General features: G+C 44.8%; 1 protein-coding gene across 1 annotated transcript in view; it reads left to right on the top strand.

Annotated features, from left to right (window-relative positions):
• med16 (mediator complex subunit 16) overlaps positions 1 to 23,065 on the top strand; it is a 98,906-nt gene extending 75,841 nt beyond the window's left edge. The window contains exons 13-15 of the mRNA XM_039767154.1: positions 16,017 to 16,233; positions 22,395 to 22,478; positions 22,726 to 23,065. Of these exons, the coding sequence (XP_039623088.1) occupies positions 16,017 to 16,233; positions 22,395 to 22,478; positions 22,726 to 22,852 (428 nt within the window). The 3' untranslated portion in view covers positions 22,853 to 23,065. The remainder of the gene's footprint in view (positions 1 to 16,016; positions 16,234 to 22,394; positions 22,479 to 22,725) is intronic.
• The last annotated feature ends 331 nt before the right edge of the window (positions 23,066 to 23,396 follow it).

Genomic DNA, 23,396 nt, shown 5'->3' with positions numbered 1-23,396 from the left:
GGTTCCTTTTCAGTTAACTCGCATCTCTGCATTTCTGGTTTTCTTTCCTGACGATTTCAGTAGTTTCTAGAACCCTGGGCGTTTTACAGCATGGGCTCACACAGCTAGTTTTTTTTTTTTTTTATAACATTGAAAGCCGTTTATGCTCTTTACCTTTATTTGTAAATGAAGTCCATGCGCCTATCCTTCTTCACGAAAATCTCTGTCACTTTCTTGTAAAAGCCCTCGTTATTTTCCTTTCGTTTTAAAATGGAGTATCGCCAAGAAGAACAGCAGCGACGAGCACCTGTTGGACTCGCATGCGCCCCCTTCAGGGTGGCACGGTACTGCCCGTCTCACCTTGTGCCTTCTCACTGTGGTTTTGTGTGCGATCAGCAAGACTAAATATGTCACCCACATTCATTAAAGATATTAGCCAGACTGTGGAAAGTCAGGGTGTATAATGAACGTGTCTGAACACCTTATATTGACGACATACAGAGAGACAGCGACAGGCACCCGCATCACCCCTGAGTGTGAGGTGAGAGAGAACGCAGTCCGAGGGGAGGTGAGGCTCATCGCTGCCGCACCTCCCGTTTCTCAGCTGTATTTGAACTGGAAGTGCGCCAATTCATTGATTTATTAAAATGATCACAATTATTGGAATCGTACAGAAAACACATTTATAGCATAGACCAGTGGACACATTTATGTTTTTTATGTTATCATTATTAGTTTCTTTACTTTTCATGATGACCGGTGAGGCCTCCCCTGACCGCATGTCCCTGGTGTAGCTTGACTCTAACTCAACACATCAAGGAGGTGACCCCCCATCCACACTGTGGGAGCAAATGTGGTGGGCTGCCTGGCAATGTGATTAGGGTGGGTGGGAAGATGAATGCTGCACCTCTTCACCTGAAAGCTTCATCTGCTGGGTGTTTGTCTGTCCAGAGTAACAATGGAGTGGCTTGCAGTAAAGAATACGGATGTCCTTGAGTGGGCCAGTCAGAGTGCACATCTTTGGCCAGGCCTGACGATTTGGCTTCACTGCCGCTCCTCCGCTGACATGGCACAGCCTGAGCAGTTAGTTTTTGTTCCATCGTGATGTGCAGAATGACCTGGAGGTTCACAAGAAGACAACGTGCTGTAAGAGTCCAGAGAGGTCGGCCAATGAAGTACCAAAAGTGGGAAAAGAAGCCTAGAAATGGCTGACATTTCCCTTTTTGGAATTGAGATTTTTCTTGGGCATCACGGTGAAAACGTGTTTGATTTACAAATAAAATGCCAGGCTTTTACAGTCATGTATGTGAATGTAGGCTGGTTGGGGTGCTGAACACTTTTCCCAGGCACTGTGTGGCAGCAGTTTAGAGGAAGATGTATTCTAGAGGGTCTCGTTCTTTCAGATGCCCAGACATGCCAAACTGAAATGATAAAGGAACAATGTGAAGAAAGATGAGTTATAAACGACTTGTCAATTCAAGGGCTGACATTTCGATGACTTGTGCCACTGGTTTAGTCTGAATAACTTGGGCATGTCGTGTCTTCACCACGCAGGAGGCACATGTTTGTCTTGAGCCAACCCCAGAATCCTCTGAAGAAGCTGGCAGAATGGGCAGAGCCGCCTCAGGGTGTCAGGCAGAGGGCTCTGCAGCTCAGCTGAATCGACGCTGGATCTTCTACATAAACAACAAGTAATTAGCTTGTCTGTCTCTTACTCCTGGGTGAAAGGTTTCCAGAAGAGGTCCCAAAGGGCACAGAGTCGTTAAATAAAGGCACTTGGCCTCTTGCTTGAACCGAAGCAAATCCTTGGGGCAGCTATTAAGAATGGAGAGGCCATCTTGGAAGAAAATCTTTGCAGCAGCTGCCGAAGAAGACAGAGAGCCGGTTGACTGTGTGCGGCTCGGCAACAGAGAGCCTTTTAGTTTTATAATTGGGGGTCTGTGGGGCGGAGGGGGCCCAGTTTGGACCATTTCTGTGAGCTGCAGCACTAAAGCCCCTTCTGTGAATGATTCCATCTACTGTTGCTTTGCTCTCGTAAGTCACACGTGTTTATCTGACCGAATCGCTAATGTGACCGTTTTAAGCTCCCCTTGTCCACAGATCCCCTCAAGCTGAGGGTACAGCACAGCCCACTTGTGTCCCTTTTTAGGACCACATGCCCCCCACCCCATTCTAGATGCCGCCCAGGTGTCACTTCTAGTTGCTCGGTGGTCTGCTTTGTGGTGAGGCCTAATGAGCATCTCTTTCGGGTCTCCACTGCACCACCATTTTAATCCATTCTTGTCTCTTGTGGCGCCGTGTTGTGTTGACAAGACACACAAGTAATGTCAAATGCCGACATATCGAGGAGTATCGACTTTTACATGTTAAGGTTACTTCAGCACTAGTTTTTCATGGCAAGGATTCTTTTTTTTTATTTATTATTATTTTATTAATTTAAAATTTAAGTAAGATTTTCACAGCACTCTGTACAATGCAACTTCGACTACTTTCCAGTGCTGCAGTTCTTACATTTACCAGTAGGTTGTGCTGTGTGCCCATTATGTGCTTCAGGTGTTTGCTTCCCCTTAGCTCTCTGCCAGTTGCGCCCAACTTGTAGTCCTTCCCTTTTACCACTAGGCCAGTAAGTCCAAAGCCAGGCCTTTTCTCAAAGATTACGCATCAGTGCAGCAGACCTCACAGAATTCTTTCAACTTAACCCTGAATTCCTTTATTTGCCATATATACAATTTCTTGTCTTAGGAGTTTTTTCGGCACACCCCAACTTGCGCACCAGAGACACACACAGAGTTTTTTCTTTACTTTGTATATAAAAGCCAGATTGAATGTTATTTACTTATCTTCCTACAGCGTAAAGTCACAAGTAGACTGCAGAGCTTCCTGTGTACATATACAAAGTACAGCAATGGCAAAAGTGCGACATGCATTCTGTCTCCGATGTAGAACCCTCGTCATCATCTGAGTTCACCTCTGCTACAGGACATCTTTAAGTGAAAACAGCAGTGTCGGATCGGGGCAAGCGTGAACACAACCGAGAGAATAAAACTGAATAAAAAAAAAAAATTAAATAAATAAACAACGCTAACCTTTACAAGTACGATACATTTACAGCGGCTGTTACAGACTCAAATCAAATGTATGTTTCTATTCTAAAATAGAATAAGAGCAGCTCACTTCTTAAAACGGAGTCGTGTGGGATCGAACTCGTCAGCAGCTCTTACCATTACGCCACCAAAGCGGTCTTATTAAAGACGTGTTAATGTCGTACCCTATTGCGGGTTCTTTTTCTGCTGTTCTATTCTTGAATAAAAGCGCACATGTTCTGTTATATTTGTGCCTTTTGTGAAAGTGTTTCTTTGATATTTGGACTTCAGGCTTCACACGTTATACACGTCATGTCTACATTTTGTCAATTATTACTAAAACATGAAAAACGTTTCTGTTTTAACGATGTGTTTACATTGGTTGTTGTAGACACGGAGCACACATGAAGTGCATGCGTTCATAATAACGATCTAGTATTCAATGTCTACATCTATAAGTAACTGACACGCAGGTAAACAGACTTGAGCTGAGAAAACTTAGTGCGGCGGTGGGGAGATGTGAGAGCAGGCTGCTTGCTGCTTGTGTTGTTTGACAAAATTTATAAGACAAAAGACGCTGATGGAGAGGTGCGAAGGGATTGTAGGTAGAACGGATTTAAAAGTTTCTTCGTAGGCTTTGGTAATTCTAGTGTTAAGTCCGTGCTCCATACCCTCCATTGTAAAGCACCAAGACACTTTTATTGGTAATTTATAGAAAGCACTTAACTTTAGAGTACAATTTCACAAGGATAATGAAAGTACAGCAATTTTGTGAAGAAAAAAACTTTGACTTGAACAATACCTTTAAAGACGGCCATGATCTGGCATATCCTTATATTATTTCGCTTGTGTCCGTCCGTGCTCAATATAAATGGTTGCCATGACTACAATATCCCTCCACAACGATAGCGAGGAGTCCGAGTTCCTGGAAGAGTTTTGCTCTCAGGCTTATCTTCAATTCTTCAATGTGACTGATTAGCGACTGTGGTATTTGACTGTTTGTTCGTTGCACACTTTGTGGCTGAGCGAAACTGCATTATGACACCACCATTGTACACCTGTTTATTCTTCAATTCAACGTAAGCCTCCCGATAAAATGAAAAGGCACATACAGCGTAGCGGCGACCAACAGAAAACGAACTCGCCGGCCTACAGACTCGGACCAACGCACAGAAGTACAAACATCGACAGCTGTGGCCCAAAGTTATGAGAATGACCCAAGTGTTGGTTTTCACCAAGTTTGCTCCTTCAGTGTTTTTAAATCTTTTGTGTCAGATGTTTCTCTTGTATACTGAAGTAGAATTGCAAGCAGTTCAGAAGTTTCAAAGGCTTTTAGTGACAATGACATGAAGTTTATGCCATGCAGACTCCATATTTGCAGTGTTGGCCCTTTTTTTCTTTTTCAAGACCCCTGCAATTTACCCTGGCAGGCTGGCAATCAACTTCTGGCCCAATCCTGTCTTCTAGCAGCTGTCCATTCTTGCAGAATCAGAATTTGGGGGTTTTTATTTGTCCACCCGCCTCTGGACCACAAGTTCTCAATAGGATTATGAAGGTCTGGGGAGTTTCCTGGCCATGGACCCCACATTTTGATGTTTTGTTCACCGAGCCACTCAGTTCTCACTTTTCCATTATGGCCTGGTTCTCCATCATAATGGTCCCCAACCTGTTGTTGGGTGGTTGGGAGATGTTGCTCTCGGTTGATGTCTTGGTCCCATTCTTTGTTTAGGGCTGTGTTCTTAAGCCAAATTGTGAGTGAGCCCTGCACTGCCTTGGCTAACATGAGTGGTCTCAAGATGCTTTACTGTTGGCACAGTGACACAGGACTGATGGTAGCACCTCTCACCTTTTTTTTTTTACTAGATAAGCCCAAACAATCAGAAAGGGGATTCATCAGAGACAATGACTTTACCCAGCAGTCCAAACCCAGAATATCAGTCTGTCCTTGATGGCTTCTTTGCTGTCCTTCTTGACACCCTCAAAGTCATCGCCTCACTCCCACTTGCCTGCTCCATTCCTAATCCAGCTCTGACCTGGTGGTGCCCCAAATCAGCTTTAGGAGATGCTCTTGCCGTACTTTCTTGGGCGTCCTGACGCCTTTTTCACAACAGTTGAACGTCTCTCCTTGAAGTTCTTGATGATCCAATAAGGTGCCGTCTTACTAGCAGTGATGTTCTCGCCTGTGAAGCCCCCTTTTGTGCACTTCACCTGTCTCCTTGCAGGTTACCATGGTGATTTTCAGCACCACCACCAGTCTGCAGTTGTAACTCCATCAGTGTGACAGAGTGACCTCCAACCACGTCACCACTGTCACCCGAGTTAGAGAGGATCACTGAGATGAGGTCAGCAGGTCCTTTGGTGGCAGGGCTGACATGCAGTGGTGTTTTGAGATGAAGTTCATTTTCATGGAAGTGAGGGGCTTTACAATTCATTGCCATTCATCGTCTCACTCATCAGAACATTCTGGAGTTTATATAAATGGCCATCATAAAAACTGAGGCAGCAAACTTTGTGAGAATTCAGATTTGTGTCATTCTCCAAACCTTTGGCCACAGCTCTACATATAGAGAGATTAAGTTTGGCAGACTAAATGAACCTAATTTATGGTCAGATATAAAGAAATTGGATGCATCCCAATCACTTGGTGCAATGCCAGAGCGGGGCACAACATCAAGAGTGTGTCCTCTGGAGTGAGTTTAACAAATTGTTTCATAGCAAAACTATCAAGACCAGACATAAGGTGATTTGTAAATGGGCAGTTGATCTTATCCACATGAACGTTAAAGTCACCCAGCTGCTTCTACATTGAGTGCCCCCCAGAGCAGCGGCAGCAGGTTAAGGGTCACGCTCAATGGCCCAACAGAGCATTCCTTCTGATTTGAACCCGCAGCCCTCAAGTTGCCAGCCCAGACCCTTTAGCCAGAGGAAATGAAGAAGGACGTCTTTACAGAAAGAGTTGTGGAAATCTGAAACAAACTACCGAGTCGTGTAGGTGAACTTTAAGAAGGGTCCGGCTGAGATGCTGGAGCAGCTTAGTGATTAGCGTCACAAATGCCCCCAATGGTCTCCTCTCCTTTACCACATTTCTTATGTTCTTACGATTATTTCCGATGCCTGGTGCCGTAAACTAGGAATCCCAAAGCACAAAAGTTCCAAACACGCTTCCAGTAATGCCCACTAGGTGGTAGTAAGGAGGGTGGCAGCGCCTCAAAATCCCACAGCTTCTAGTTTTAGACTTTATCTTCAGTGTGGGACAACGTAGTCAAAGGCTTCGGTCACAGTTGATTGTTCAGAAGGATCGCCAAGATGGGTTTGGTGAGATCCTCGAGTCGTAAGCCCATGCGAGCTGTGATTTAGCACGTCATTTTCAGTATACAGTAGGTATTCTGATTTATTTCTGATTACATTTTCCATAATCTTGCATTGTATGTGACATTCCTTTAATGACCCCCCACAACTGTGCAGGTTTTGCCCATCGAGGACACTGGAGTGCAGACTTCTCAGAGGCAGTGACCAGGCCGGCATCCAAAACCTGGAGCTGGGAGGCAGCTGCACTGATGCTCGCCATGCTGTCCCGTTCATTTAAATATCCATCCATCCATTTTCTAACCCGCTGAATCCGAATACAGGGTCACGGGGGTCTGCCGGAGCCAATCCCAGCCAACACAGGGCACAAGGCAGGAACCAATCCTGGGCAGGGTGCCAAACCACCGCAGGACACACACAAACACACCCACACACTAGGGCCAATTTAGAATCGCCAATCCACCTAACCTGCATGTCTTTGGATTGTGGGAGGAAACCGGAGCGCCCGGAGGAAACCCACGCAGACACGGGGAGAACATGCAAACTCCACGCAGGGAGGACCCTGGAAGCGAACCCGGATCTCCTAACTGCGAGGCAGCGTGCCGCCCTCATTTAAATATTTACATATTAATTAGTAGTTAACTAAACGTGGTTGATGCCACCTGGATCATTGCTTAGCAACCACAGAATGAGACATAGGGGACCCGATTTGCAGACGTCTTCAGTTCACACGCTTGGCTGACGGATCTGTGCTGCTGCCTTGTGCCCTTTTAGCGTTTGAGGTTTTGCCGAAGTGGCTTACGCATTCCTAAAGGAGTTCATGTGTGCCACCACCCCCCATGGAATCCACATTGTTACGTGCAATCTGTTAAGACTAACATCGTGTATATAAGGTGCCCACAATAAGCTGTATGGCCAAAAGATTGTGGACGTCTGACCCTCACACCTTTTATGGACTGCCCTTTCTTATAACGCATGGGCATTCCTAGGCACTGACCACGTCCACCACCCACCTTTTGACTGTACCAGCCTTCACTCTTCGACTCTGCAGTTTGTCTGTGGGATTCTGTGCCCTTTCTGCCAAAGGACCATTTGTGAGGTCAGGTGCTGATGCTGGATGAGAAGACCGGGCTTGAATTCAGCCTTCCAGTTCATCCCAACGACGATCAGCGGGGTTGAGTTGGGGGCTCATGTCTTTTTGGAGACCTGGGGCCTCATGCATAATGCCATGCTTAGAACTCGCACTATAACATGACAGTTTACAATACGGTTTATTTTTGTATAGCCCAAAATCACACAGGAAGTGCCGTAATGGGCTTTAACAGGCCCTACCTTTTGACAGCCCCCCAGCCTTGACTCTCTGAGAAGACAAGGAAAAACTCCCAATAAAACCTTGTAGGGAAAAATGGAAGAAACCTCGGGAAAGGCAGTTCAAAGAGAGACCCCTTTCCAGGTAGGTTGGGCGTGCAGTGGGTGTCAAAAGTAGGGGGTCAATACAATACAATATACACAACAGAACAATTCCTTAAGACAGCATAATAATAAAAATTTTAGAAGTACGGTTTAACAGTAGATGATATGACATAATTAGGTTTGGATATTTGTAGAGTCCTGGAGACCTCATCCATCTAGCTGCCTCCCCATTTGGCCATGCCACGGCTGAAACGTTGCTCCGATGAAAGGACCCCTCTTTCCCATGATTCCTGTGATCCTCCATCAGGGATGACTTTACCATAGGCAGGCAAACAACTTGGCAGGTGGGCCGTGGCACCAATTGCCACATTTGGGTACCGAGAAAAGAAACAGAATAGGTGAGGGTTAGTACTCAAATATATATAATATGACGTAAGCACAAAAGCAGAAATGTGTTTATGCACAAAAAAATCCAGATGCATAAATCTGCGTTTGCCAACTTCCATGTTCTTCCGCTACATAAATCCCGATCAGCATGAAAAGTACCGCCCGTGCATGCGCCTGCTGTCCCGCCCCAACTCCTCCCAGAATTACGCCTCTTTGAATATGCAAATCCATATAAATAGCCCTTAAGCTCAGCCTTTTGTGAAAAGACAATTGGGGAAAATATAAGAATTTCAGTGAATACCAAGTGGAGGCAAAGAAAGACGTACTATTTGCTGGTTTAAACAGTGGGATAAACAACAAAAGGAAGTTGATCGAGTGACATAGCGTGTTGGGAGAAACTTGAAAGCTCAAATTTGCAAAGTCGCACAATGCCCAAAATTAAAAAGGAAGTTGTCACGTATTAAAGTCGCCGTGAAAAGGTGAGTCGTAGCTCACCGTCTGAGTGTCATATGAAAGCTTATTAGGGTACAGAGGGAAAAAAAAGGCACACAGTGGGGGGAAAAAGCATGAAGTGTTATCTTTAATCTCAAAATTTCCACTTTAATCATGCAGTTTATTTTGTCATTAAAGTATAATATCATAAACTTCATCTTAAAATTGTTTAATTTACTAGTTTCTCAAATCCCATCGTAACTAAAGTAGCATGTTAAATGGTTTGTTTCGTATTTGATCTTCTATGTGTGTGAATCACTACGTGTTTCTGGGCTTTCTCTTCCTCCGACAGGACACAGAATCCATGACATTCGTGATATTACAGCTCTCTGAATAACTAAAATACTGAGATGTACACATGATATCATTTTCATGATGATAGGAGTTAAATCATGTTATTAAACAAGGGAACACGGTGGCTCAGTGATTGTTCCTGCCTTACGCAGGATGCTTGCTGTGCCGTACGCGACCTTCGATGAAATACTTTATTGCAGCAGTACTGTCTCTTTCAAACGTACTAACCTCCAATTCCTGTCCTTCCTTTTCTTTCTCCAAATACCCAATCGCCTTACAATCAGCTCTCTAATAAACGTTAAGCCATCGGTAAGCTTGGAACGCCAATTCCTCAAAACTTTTAAGGAACATCGAAATATCTTCGTAGTGTTTAATTAGTCTATCCTTCCAGTGTCGCGCCAACTTCAGCAAGAATACAGCGGGAGGAAGGAACAATCCGCGAACGAAGCACAAGCTCCTAGATAGCGCTGCGGCACCGTGCAGTTAAAGTTTTATCTGTATAATAAACATATTTTGCTGCATTTCATCTTAAAAATTATATAATCATCGTATGTAAATACGCGCTCAGTGGCTCAGGTTGTGTAGTAATATAACTGTATCGCCAGTTTACAGTGAGGTGATTGTACTAATAAGTCCAAACAGTTCTACGAGGAGCACTTGATTGGCTGATTGAATGTGTTTAGAGTTGTTGGGATGAAACTGTTTGTGAACTGCGAGGTCCGTACAGGAACGGCTCTGAACTGTTTGTCGTACGGAAGTAGTTCAAATAGACCGTGCGCATGGCTGAGGCAGCGTGTGCTTGATGCTGTATCCCAATAATCTGATCAGCTGCTGCTGTGATTCCCACTCAGATACAGTGACATAAATACTCAGAGTAGTGCAGTGAGAGGAATATGGAAAAAGATGATCCACTGTGGCAACCCCTAACTGGAGCAGCTGAAAGAAGGAGGTGCAGTTGAGTAACAACGCTAAAGCAGTTATGGTATTTAGAATAGTTTGGCCATTCTGTGCACCATAATATTGTTACTGGTTAATTACAATCGGATGCATTAAACTAATAAACAATATGCGGTTAATTTCAGTGTATTTATAATGCCACGTCAGGGGTGTGGGCCTGAAAAAGAAAGGATAATCACACAGGAACAGTAGCACTGCTTTGATGCTGGGTGCCGCCAGTCTGCAAAACCAAGCCGCGAACTTGCGTACACCGGGGTATGAAGTACTGTGGAAAAGTGCGTGGCTTTACGCCAAGTTTAGGTTTTATACATCACGATTTGAATGTGGAAATATTCTTACATAGCATTTCTGTGCGTACGCACCATTTATACATGAGGAACCCTGGTGTTGAGTCATCCTGGCACACATACAGTTGTCTGCTGTGGCGTTAGCCGTACCCTTTACTGGCACCAAGGGGCCGAGCCCAAACCCCATCATTATCAATCCTTCACCCCCATAGACACAATGCACTGTAGAAGCTTAAGGTTCTCCTGGCATCTGCCAAGTCTAAATGGGTCCATCAGGTGGCCAGATAGTAACATGTTAGTCGTCATCCCAGACAACGCGTTTCCATGGCTCCAGTGCCATAGCGGGCTTTACAGCACTCTTGTCAATGCACATAGTGATCTGGCCGTGGGAACCCATTTCATGAAGCCCCCCAATGTGCACTTCTTGTGCTGATGTCATTTCCAGAGCCAGTTTTGGGACTTTGTTGTGAGTGATGCCACAGAGCAAGAGGCCATTTTGATGCACTTCAGCAGTCGGTGGCCTCCACTCTGAGTGTTGCCGCACTTTGTAGCCGATCTGTCAGCACAAATGTGTGACACTTCCACTTCACAATAGTAGCACTTATGGTGGACAGCGAAGATCTAGAAGAGTAGAAATGAAACTTGTTGACTTGTGGCAAAGGTGGCATCTTATGACAGTGCCACACGTAGCCTCCTTATCGTTTATATTTACCGCCCAGAAAAACGAACCAAAGACGTTGAACTTTTGTCAACAAGATAAAATGTTATCAGGTGTAAAGGCGACTTGTAAATACCAACTTGTTCACATAAATCAAGAAGGAAAGGCGCGTTGAGTGTCGTCTGCCGTATGGGAGTAGATTTAGTACACACATGTTAAGATTGGGACAAGCCCGGGTCTTTCCCCACTTTTTTTTTTTATTTTTATTATATTTTTTTCTGTTCTTGCATGTCAGAGTGTAAAATGTCCATGCCTGACCCATGATCAATGTGCCCTTTTGTGTTATTGTAGGCTGCCGCTGTGCCAGGCTTAGTCCACATTTTCCCTGGCGTGGACATTGACATTTGCTGCATTGTGATCACTGCCTAGGGGGTTAACGTCTCTCTTGTACTTTTATTTGTTTGCAATCCTTTTGCCTTTTCGTCATAGCTTTACGTGATTTGAAGTGAGCGGGCATGTCATGGCGGAGTGCCACATTCATCGGTTTCACAATGTCTGATGGCCAATTCATGTTGTCCTCACTATCGTTGGATCCGACCAGTGGCTCGCTGTCAGAAGTTACAGCTTCTCATTTGCATGCCGTTGTGTGTTTTGGTTGAAGACTCAGCTCATTCGCTGCTTATTTTGACTCCCTTCTGCCTTTTCAAGTTTTTATGGAACCCACCGATATTCTCCGTGGTTTGAGATTCACCTCCACCTCTTACTTCTCTTATTTTCTGGCCAGCTTTCAACTTGCAGGTGCCCCCCTTGCTCCGATCTTGGGCTGCCTCTATCTATCTGTCCTTCTTCCCCTTCTCTGTTCTTTGGGTTGATAAGATATTGGTAGTTTTAGCCTAGCTTTAATTAAAAAAAGAAATATGGTGTGGGCCTTATTTAACTATTTGCTTGGCATACCTATTTATGCTAATACACAAATATTTATTTTCCATACGTTGCATCAAAATCAAGTCTGACAAGTCGGCGTCTGATTCAGTGATACGCAAAATGTCGTCCACAAACTTTGTGCTTTGTGCATTCTCCTTGGTTGATGCCATTTTAGAGGTTGTTTGCTACCCATTCACACGGGGAATCGCAGTCAAATCAACAAAGCTAACTCTCCTTCTGGCAAAGAGTCGGAACTAAAACATAACGGCGAGATTTGTCACCTGTTACAGTTGATTACCGTCCTCTGACCCTGTAATTTTGACAAAAGTCGACATCCACCCTGAAAGATTTAATGATTTACCACAAGACTGGCAAAACGCATTGAAATCTTCTTGATTTGTTTTTGCAGCACGATATTTTATCAACTAGATGGCGTCAATTACCGTCCCAAAGAGATTTTCAGGCTTAATCCAAGAGTCACTCGGGCTTAACCATCTTTACATAGAATCCTAAGCTTGGGAGACGCTTAGGGTCAGCGCCAAGAAGGTCGAAGTCACTAAGCCCCTCGGTGCCACCCATTCTGCTTCCAGTGTTTGTCATTAGAGATTTCATGGCTGTGCTCTTGATTTTATACATGTGTTCACAATGAAACACCCCAACTCAATCATTTGGGGGGTCACTTTAGGCCATATAATGAGCATTAGGAGGAGCAGAGCTGAGTCTTTTGAGAATACATTGAGCACTTGAAGGACGAGTAGCTGAGAATGCATGGCACAGCATGACAGTCGGTCATTTTTCTCTCTGCAGGATGAGAATGTGTGTAATCATGAAGTGTGACCAACACCCACGGCCTCTCCACGTAACCCTAAATGTTACATGTTTGCACAGCTTATCACTACTTGGGCTTCAGCATGAACAATGAACGGGTGCCAATCAGCAGTATACCCATGACACCCGCTTCCTCAGGGCTCGGCTCAGCTCCTTGGTGTTGTGGACATTAAGGGTCAGATTGTTGTCATGGCACCACTGAACCATACGCACTCGTCTTCTGTGGGCTTCGTCTGAGGAGTCTTTTAGTTACACCAATCATTTTATGAAAGATTCTGAATGAAGTTACAAGAAAGCATCACATGCACTGCAGCGTTTGTACTCATTGGATTGGATTGCTAAGCCCTGCTGCAGAACAGAGTGACGCCACCATCTGCCCTCCCGACGCTGGCGACACTCGTCTTCAGTGCTATGATGGCCAGGATTCAGGCACAAAAGTCACAAAAGACCTTCAGCAAACACGTCACAGCCCACGGAATGATGACGGGCATTGATGCCAGTCATGTTTTCCTGCAAAACGTTTCAGTAGAGACACGCCTGAAAAATGTCAAATGCTGCAAATTGCGTGAACGGGCCCTTGAAAGTGAAGCCTTTTTACCTTCACTGTGTAAGATGCTAAGGCCGAGCTGACAGAATCTGTTTTGGTGGTCTGCTAAGAAAAGAGGAGTGAAAGCTTTCAAGTGTGGAGACAGTCGAGGGGCAGTGGAACAGGTTTAGAAATGCAGGACAGGTACATACGTACATTTGGAATTATTAGGACATTTAAAATAACTCCATGGTGGGTTAATAAAGCTGCAAAGGAAAAAATGGAAGAATAAAGCGTATAATACTAACTGCAAAGTGAATTGTATGGCGTATGAGAACATGAGGGCAACCATTAAGAAGGATATCGGGGAGGCTAAAAGACAGTTGGAGAGGAATATAGCAGATAAGGAGAGAGACGACCCCAAGAGATTCTTTAAAATAGTAAGAGAAGAGTCAAGGAGGAGATGGAGGGCATCAGGAATAGTAAAGGGGAATTAAAAGACACAGACAATAAAATAGCAGATGAGCTCAACTTACATTTCTCTGAGATGTTCACAAGTGAGCAGGTGGATAAACTCCAGCAGTAACAGGGACTACTAAGGAGGTACTAGATTTCTATATTTGGAAATTGTAGAGAGAGAGAAGAGCTGCTGAGATTAAATAGTTGGACATCCAACAAATCACCAGGACCAGATAATATTTACCCTCGAGTTCTTAAGGAGACCAGCGAGTGTAGATATAAAGCCTTGACACACATTTTTAGGAAGTCACTGAGCACTCGGGAGATTCTGAAGGACTGGAAATTGTCAAATATCATCCCGTTCTATAAAAAGGGTGACGGGGCAGATGCAAGAAACTACAGGCCAGTAAGGTTAACATGAATCACAGGAAAATGAATGGAAGGAATTATTAAAGACTAGACATTAAGCCCGTTACAATAACGGCCACTAGAACATTAGTGCATGAACGTTAAACGGTCTATATTAAATTGCAAGGGACCTTGTATGTGACTGTAATATGCGTCACTGTATTGTGTGCCTTTAATTTTCTCTCCCAGTAATACTGGTTTGTATTTCTGTAAAATACCTGTAATTTTCTGACAGTAATACAGTGGAACCTCGGTTCACGACCATAATTCATTCCAAAAGTCTGGTTGTAACCTGATTTGGTCGTGAACCGAAGTAATTTCCCCCATCGGATTGTATGTAAATATAATTAATCTGTTCCAGACCGTATGAACTGTATGTAAATATATATTTAAGTTTTTAAGCACAAATATAGTTAATTATACCATTGTGGGCGCCTCTGTGTCTGTCTGTGTGTGTCTCTCTCTCTCTTGCCTGTGTGTGTGTGTCTGTCTCTCTTGCACGCGCTCATGTGTGTCTGTCTCGTGTGTGTGTGTGTTTTGCACTTCACCAGAAGACACACACACACACGGACACCTGGATGCACACAGGGGTTTTATTAAAGAGGATAAGATTGAGCAACACCTGGCTAGGACAGGACAGTCCGCATGGGCTCAGAAGAAGGAGGTTGTGTTTTACTAACAGGCTGGAATTCTATGAGGAAGAAACAAAAGGATACGAGCAGAGTGGAGCAGATGATGTTATAGGTGTGGGCTTTCAGAAAGCATTTGATAAGGTGCCACATGAGAGGCTGGGCATCAAAGTAAAAGAAGTTGGAGCTCAGGGTGTGGTGTGTCGATGGGTGCAGAATTGGCTCAGACACAGGAAGCAGAGGGTGATGGGGTGAGGAACCTCATCAGAGTTGACAGCTGTTGAGTGGTGAACAGTAGGGGTCAGTGCTGGGGCTGCTGCTATTTGTAATAAATATAAATGATTTAGGTAGGAATATAAGGAACAAGGTGATGTCTGCTGATGATACCACATTGGGAGGATTGGCAGATAATCAAGATTGTGTTATATCACAGAGGGACTTGGACAGCAGACAGGCTTGGGCAGATTTGTAGGCGATGAAAGTTAATGTCAGTAAATGTAAATAATTACACACAGGAAGTGAAAATGTGAGGTTTGAATTCACAATGGGGGTCTGAAAAGCGAGAGTCCACCTTTATGACGAGGATTTAGGAGTCATAGTGGACTTGAAACTATCAACTTCCCTACAGTGCTCAGAAGGCTCACAGAATGTCAGGTTATATAGCGCCTTGACGTGTGCAGTACAAGTGACAGGAGGTTCTGCTCAGCTTTATAACACACTGGTGAGACCTCATCTGGAGTCCTGTGTGCAGTTTATGACTCCATAAAGACATAATGGCACTAGAGAAAGTCAAGAGAAGAGCAACTTGGCTTATTCAGGGCTGCGGGGTGAGTTATGAGGAAAGATGAAAAGAGGTGATCCTTTACAGAGATGAAGAGGAGACCTGAGTGAAGTGTTTAAAATGATGAAGGACATCAGCCCAGTGGATCAAGATGGTGACTTTAAAATGAGTTCATCAAGAACACGAGGTGACGGTAGGAACCTCAAAGTGTAAATTTCACTCAAGCATTTAAAGTTTTCTTCACACGGAGAAGCACGGACACCAAGTGGACTAAGTGACCCCGTAATCTGAACTCTAGGACTTTAGGGACCCTCGGGTCTCGACTGGTATGCGACTGGTGAACTTTGTGGCATTGAGTGGCCTGTTCTCAAAATCTTTCCAATGTTGTAATCTTGAAAAGTAAAGAGCAGCTTTGTTATGCGCCCCGTGTTTGTGGAGTTTGGTGCTTTACAGCCCAAGTAACTTTCTCTTTTCTTTGTCTTTATGATTTATGGTTGATAAGTCCTTCTGCAGTGCTCCGGCGTCCATTCTTTCAGATTTTCCTCTGCCAGTTTGTGTTCCCTCTTTGTAACTCGCCTCTCCCTTTTGTCCCCCGGTGCTGCCAGCGCGTGACGAGACCCATCCCACGGAGCCCGACGACACCCTCATTGACGAGTGCTGCCTCCTTCCCAGCCAGCTGCTGATCCCCAACATGGACTGGCTGCCCATTAATGACGGAGTCATCAGCAAACTTCAGAACAAACAGCCGCTTCGCCTGCAGTTTGGCAAACCTTACAGCCTCCCGGGGCTGAACTCGAGCTCACAAGTTGAGGTCTTCTCGAGGTGAGTACATTTCGTCACCCGCCAGGCTGAGGGCATCACGGGCATTCAGGGATGTGATGTGCCCTCCGCCTGTACTTTGATGTAAATGGCGAGATCTTTAGATTTTCTTTAGTTCTGTTTTGTATTACAATATGAATGCAGTCCTTAAGTATGTGGACAGTGGCTCCATTGTTATTAGCGTGGCTCTCTAGCCAGGCGTACGAGTACTAAAATAAAATCGAGGATATGAGCTTATGGTGTCTTACAGCGTTTGAGTGTATTTATATAAAACCAAACGAGTGATTACTGCACATCTTACAGGCCTAGAAAAAGTCTTTGCCCCTCGGACCGCTTCACGTTTTCTTGTTAAACAACATTGAATCCCGGTGGGTTTAATTTGGCTTTGCAGTGAATTTGCTGGCCCATTCACTCCTGGGGAGGCCTTCACTCGGGTTGGTTGGGCGTGCAGTGGGTGTCAAAAAACAAAAAAAGAGTCAATACGATGCACAGAAAAGGACACAAGTCGTCCTCAACACATAATAATAATACAATAGAAACATTACAAGGACAGAGCAGAATTCCAACAATCGATGATATCCCATAATAGGATTTGGATTTGTTTAGAGTCCTGGAGACCTCGGCCATCAAGCTGCCTCCCCCTATTGGCCATTCCACAGCTGAGTCAGCCAATCCAATGAAAGGACCCCTCTACCCGACGATTCCTGCCATCCTCCATCAGAGATGACTTTACCTTTGGCAGGTAGAACAACTTGGCAGGTGGGCAGGGGCATCAAGTGGCACATTTGAGTACTGAGACGAGAAACAGAATAGGCAAGGGTTAGTAACAAATTCTAACTATCTTATTATTTATGTTTTACTGCTAATGACTAACAGAGGTGCAGTCTGCACAGTTAATCAGCAGCTCTAGTCAGGGTGTGCTAAACTGAAGTGGTGAGTCTTCAGCCTGAGAGTGAAGGGGCATCTCTTATAGTAGCAGGCAGACCACTCCACAGTTTTTGGTGGTCCTGTATCTAAAAGCTCGACCTCCCACTGTTATTTTATTAATCGTTGGAATCCTAAATCCTTGTTAATAATCTTTCTCACTGTAGAATCATGGGCATCCAATTGTTTGGAAATGGCCTTATAAGTCTTCCTGAATCAACAGGCAGCAACTGCATCTCTGAGATCATCACTGACCTCTTTCCTCCTTGGTCTTGTGTTCTCTCACACACACACACACACACCTGAATACTCCAAAACCTCTGCTTTTATTGAGGTGGTCCCACTTGCTGATGGTCAGTTAATCGAGTTCATTGGATTGGCTGCACCTGCCTGCTACTTACCTTCTTAATTCCTATGGAGGCAACTTATTTTTTTACACACTGCTTCTGCATTTTGGCTTAGTTTTTGTTATTTAAATAATGACAGGGTGCAGTATGTCATGTGTTGTTCATCTGAGGTTAGATGGATGATGGAGTGTTTCGCCACCCATCTTGTTCTCTAGACCAGTGCTTCTCAATGCTGTGTTACGACCCCAAGCTGGTGGGTCGCGAGTTGCTATTGTTTTTAATGGTTGTGGGTCTCGGTGGGTTGCCACTCTGACTGTCCTGCACAGTTCCAACACTCTGGTGATCACAGTTGATTCACCAAGTGGACCAAACCCTCAGGCCCTGAAAATCACACTGGTACCACCAAGAGAAATCCGCTCTGAAGATCCCCCGGTGGGTCACAAAGACACTTACATAAAGAATAAGTGGATTGCTAAGCTCTGCCGCAGAACAGAGTGAAGCCACCGTATGCCCTCTGTGATGGCCAGGATTCAGGCACTAAAGTCACAGAAAACCTTTAGCAAACACGTCACAGCCCACCAAATGGTGACGGGAATTGATGCCAGTCATGTTTTCCTGCAAAACGTTTCAGTAGAGACACGCCTGAAAAATGTCAAATGCTGCAAATTGCGTTGCGTGAACGGGCCCTTGAAAGTGAAGCCTTTTTACCTTCAATGTGTAAGACGCCAAGGCCGAGCTGACAGAATCTGTTAAGGTGGTCTGCCATGAAAAGTGGAGTGAAAGCTTTCAAGTGTGGAGACAGTCGAGGGGCAGTGGAACAGGTTTAGAAATGTGTTTTACTGGTAATGATGGACAGAGAGAGTACATACGTATCTACTCACATTTAAGTTCTCCTGCGGATAAGTCGGGGCTTGATTTTACTGTATAAATTCTGATATTTTATAATGTCTGTCGTAGAAGTCGAATGCGGAAAACTCCCGCTATTGGTCCAAGAGATCCCGATATGCTAACGCCCACCTGAGAGAGTCACCACGGGGCACACGCCCTTTAATTTCTATGTATTGTGCCAAGTGACCACACGGAAACACCCAAACTATTCTGAAGCGACGTTTGCAGTGATTTGTGTTTTTTTTCTGTATCTCACACCCTCATACACCTTTATCGTCTCTTATCTACGATCAGAAGAGAATATGAAGCTTTTTTTAAATTAAATGATCATTCAAGTGCCAAAATAAATTGATAACCTCGCTGCTGCAACACAATTCAATGCATCTGAGAAACTGATGAGAGATTGGAGGAGGCAAGAAGATGTAAAAAAAACAAAAAAAAAATTGTATTTTTGAACGGGTGTATAAGTTGGTGTCTGATTTTTATGATCGATTTTTTTGGTTTTTCAGGACTGACTTATACGCGAGTACAGTGATCCCTCGCTATATCCCGCTTCGACTTTCGCGGCTTCACTCTATCGCGATTTCTTTCTCATACACTCTTACGTCACTACGCATGCGCTTTCTGAGAACTTTAATCTAAGCCCTACGATGGCTCCTAAACGTGCTGCTTTTTCTAAGCCTTCTGACAATAAAACTAAGCGCCGGAGGAAGATGCTTACTATCCAGGAGAAGGTGAAACTCTTGTATATGATTAAAGATGGCAATACCCTACAAAGCCTCCTCACGCATATGAAAAGACCGCGCCAGCAACTGCCTATCAAGATGTTCTTCAGGCGCGCACCCAGACACCCACTGCCTACTCCTGGTACTCCTTCAGCGGAAGAAGACAACGACGCACCTGCTGAAGATACTGCACCACCTCTGAAGACTCTCCTACTGAGGTCGCGCTTTCATAGGTTAGTGGTTGTGTGCAATTAAATGTACAGTACAATAATCTACTATAGAAAAGCGGTCAGGATTGTCCTTCCGTCCCATGAGTGCAAAGCGTAGCGGTATTCCGCTTATCACAGACTTACTACTTGCAGCTTGAGGTACGGCGACGCGATGTGAGCAGAGTTCTGGTGCTCTCATCGTTCCCTTGCTTTTGTGCCCGATGCGTTGGAAAAATAGAAAAAATGATGTCTCTGGAAATAATTAATGTTGATGGAGTACAAACGCCTTACCGCGTAGTAAATATCAGGGGAGATGGTGCTTGCTTATTCTCATCTATAACTTATTTAGTGCATAGTCCGTCTTTAGCGGTACAGATTCGGGCTGACATTGTACGACTTTCGACAGGCACTTGAGGGGATGTTATGAATGGGCACTTTGATGTTCTCATTCTCTACACTTACATGCCTGATGTACACATGGAGCGCACAAAAATTGAAGATAAAAGGCGAGTGCGCCTAGTAATATGATATTTGTAACGTCTAATATGTCTTATTTTCTCTTATTTTGTCTAATATATTGGGTATCTGAGTGTAATGGTGACTAAAGGGTGTTGTTTCATGTCTAGAGGGCTCTAATAATGTTAAAAAAACGTATTTAGAAGGTCGTAAACAGGTTTTCTATACTCTAACTGCGAAAATATTTGATTTATAAATAAAGAATCCTACTTCGCGAAAATTCATTTATCACGGTAGAGTCTGGAACAGATTAACCGTGATAAACGAGGGTTCACTGTATATACGGTACCTACATTTGGAATTAATAGGACATTTTAAATAACTCCACAGTGGGTTAATAAAGAGTTAAAAAAAAAAAAAAAAGCCGTAAAGGAAAAAACAGACAAATAAAACGTAGAAGATGAATAATTGCAAAGTAAATTGTATGGCGTATAAGAATAGGAGGGCAGCCATTAAGAAGTCTATCAGGGAGGCTAAAAGACAGTTGGAGAGGATTAGAGCAGAGAAGGAGAAGGACGACCATAAGAGATTCTTTAAGTAGTAGAAGAAGAGACAAGGAGGAGGTGAAGTGCATCAGGAATAGTAAAGGGGGACTAGAAGTCACAGACAGTGAAATAGTGGACACTATCCACTTGCTCAGTTGTGAAGACCTCAGAAAATACGAGTTTAAACTCCAGCAGTAACAGGGACTACTAAGGAGGTACTGAGGTGAGGGATTTCGAAATTGTAGAGAGAGAAGAGCTGTTATGATTAAAAAGGCTGAAATCCAACAAATCAACAGGAGCAGATCATGTTGACCCTCGAGTGCTTAAGGAGGCCAGCGAGTTCAGATATGAACCCTTGACACATACACTGGTCAAAAAAAATTAAAGGACCTCTTTGAAAACTCATCAGATCTCAATGGGGGAAAAAAAAATCCTGCTGGCCACCTCTACTGCTCTGAACTGATATGGTGATGTGTGAGGAACAAAAGGATGAAAATGATCAACCAACAGAGGGACACCTGAAAATCAAAGGGAAAAATGATGATGATGCGGGAGGCAGGCGAGTCCATTTGGCCCAAATTTCATTGCAGCAACTCTCAATCGTACTCAGTAGTTTGTATGCAATGCCTGTCAATGTCCTAATGAGACGACAGATGGTGTCCTGGGGGATCTCCTCCCAGATCTGGATCAGGGCATCACAGAGATCCTGGACAGGCTGAGGTGTCGGATGGACCCAAACATAATGTCCCACCAGAGGTGTTCTATTGGATTGAGGTCAGGTGAGTGAGCGTGGTGGGGGTCAGTCAATGGTATCAATTCCTTCTTCCTCTCACCACTTGAGGCCGGGCATTGTCGTGCACCAGAAGGAACCAGCATAGGGTCTGACAATGGGTCCAAGGATTTCATCCCGATCCCAAATGGCAGTCCTGCGGTGCCATTATCTAGCCTGTAGAGTTCTGTAGCCCCCCCACCACACCGGTCATGCTGAACGATGTGACAGGCAGCATAACGTTCTCCACGGCTTCTCCAGACCCTTTCACGTCTGTCACATATGCTCTCATCTGTGAAAAGCACAGGGCGCCTGCCAGTGGTGAACCTGCCAATTCTCGGATTCTATGGCAAATGCCAATCGAGCTCTACGGTACCCACTAGAGGACATAGTCGGGCCCTCAGGCCACCCTCATGTAGTCTGTTTCTGATTGTTTGGACAGACACATTCACACCAGTGGTGTGCCTGCCTGCTGGAGGTCATTTTGTAGGCTCTGCCAGTGCTCATCCTGTTCCTCATTGCCCAAAGAAGCACATACTGGTGGGTCCTGCTGATGGGTTAATTACTTTCTACGAGGGGTCCTGTCCAGCTCTCCTAGAGGAACTGCCTGCCTGTCTCCTGGAATCTCATGCCATGAGACTGTGCTGGGAGACACAGCAAACCTTCTGTCAATGCCACATATTGATGTGCCATCCTAGAGAAGTTGGACAGCCTGTGCCACCAAACTCTGTAGGGTCCGGGTATCGCTTCATGCTACCAGTAGTGACACTGACTGCAGCCAAATGCAAAATCAGTGACAAAACAGATGAGGAGGGAAAAATGTCAGTGGCCTCCCTCCACCTGTTAACCCATTCATTCCTGTTTTGGGGGTCGTCTCGTCGTTGCCCCCTCTAGTGCACCAAAGCCCCTCTGCTACTTAGCTGAACAGATCAATAGCCCAGGAGTGTCACTGACTTGATGCGAAACTCTCATTTAAAAGGGGTCCTTTAATTTTTTTGAGCAGTGTATTTTAGGAAGTCACCGGGGAGATTCCAAAGGACTGGTAAATGTGATCCCATTATAAAAAGGGTGACTGGGCAGACCAGTAAGCTTAATGGGCATTACAGGAAAATTAATGGAAGAAATTATTGAGGAGAAGATTGAGTAACACCTGGCAGGTACAAGAGTGTGACTGAGCAGTCAGTGTGGGTTCAAACGAGAAGGTCAAGCTCTTGGTAGCTCTGCCTATGCGGTCCTGTTAGTGGTCATCAGTCCACAGACCCCCACCTTTAACTGTCCTTCCTCCTTTCTGTCTTTGGCAGGAGTCCTGGATCTCAAAAGATGGACAACCTTCGCTGCCTGCACATGGGCATCTGTCCTACCGAGGATAGCAAGGCCTGTACCAGGTAGGCTGGCTACTCCATCACACTTCACTGGTGTGGCGGAGCTCCACTCTGGGGTCTCTGGTTCTTCATGTGTCGCTTTGCAGTCGGGGTAAGGGGACGGTGTGGCCCTGGCGCCGTGTGAGAGAGAAGGAGAATGAAAGGAGGGCCGTTTTGTTTGACATCCAGAGGTTGACCTGACCTGGTCATCTTAATTATTGTGGCACTCCATCCAAGCGTGTGACTTCCCTCTTGTGTGTCCCTTGTACAGGTGTGGCTGTGTCACCATGCTGCGATCCCCCAACAAGACCAATGCTGTGAAGCAATGGGAGCAACGCTGGATCAAAAACTGCCTGTGCGGGGGGCTGTGGCGGAGAATTCCAACTCCACTGTCCTGAGATGCACGCGCTCTCCTCACGTCGTCTTGTCACTCGGGGCCATCAGAGACGAGAGGTGGCAGCTTTCTAGTTTCCTGCTACTTCAGACTTTGAGATCTCGTCGTGTTTAATTTCTGAACATTTTTTATTGATTCTAATAATTTAATCGGAAGCACACAGATGCCCTGCTGTTTTTTGTATCTCGAGGACCCCATTAAAGTCCAATATTTCTAACGCATTGGGGTCATTTGTGACTAGTGGGCCTTCTGCACCCTTTTTTTTTTTTGCCCAAAATGAGCTCCGATATCCGTCAGTGCTTGTAGTCCAGAGGGTTTGCCTTATCAAAAATACAAAATTGGTTTGAGCCGAGCACTTGGTGGGAGAAAAGAAATAAAAAAAAAAAACAGAAATCCCCTCGCTGCCCCCCAGTTGTCAGGATGTCCCAAAGGCTCGTCTTTTACTTTTTATTTTTTTAACCTCCCAGTTCCTCTCCCTTCCAGTGCCTGCTAGTGGTGCTGCTCCCAAATTCTAACCATAAGACCGTCTTTGGAGTTCTGTCATGAAA

The sequence above is a fragment of the Polypterus senegalus genome, chromosome 10 (assembly GCF_016835505.1).
Source record: "Polypterus senegalus isolate Bchr_013 chromosome 10, ASM1683550v1, whole genome shotgun sequence".
NCBI lineage: Eukaryota > Metazoa > Chordata > Cladistia > Polypteriformes > Polypteridae > Polypterus > Polypterus senegalus.
Note: the sequence above shows the minus strand (reverse complement) of the source record. Positions and strands in the feature narration are given on the sequence as shown.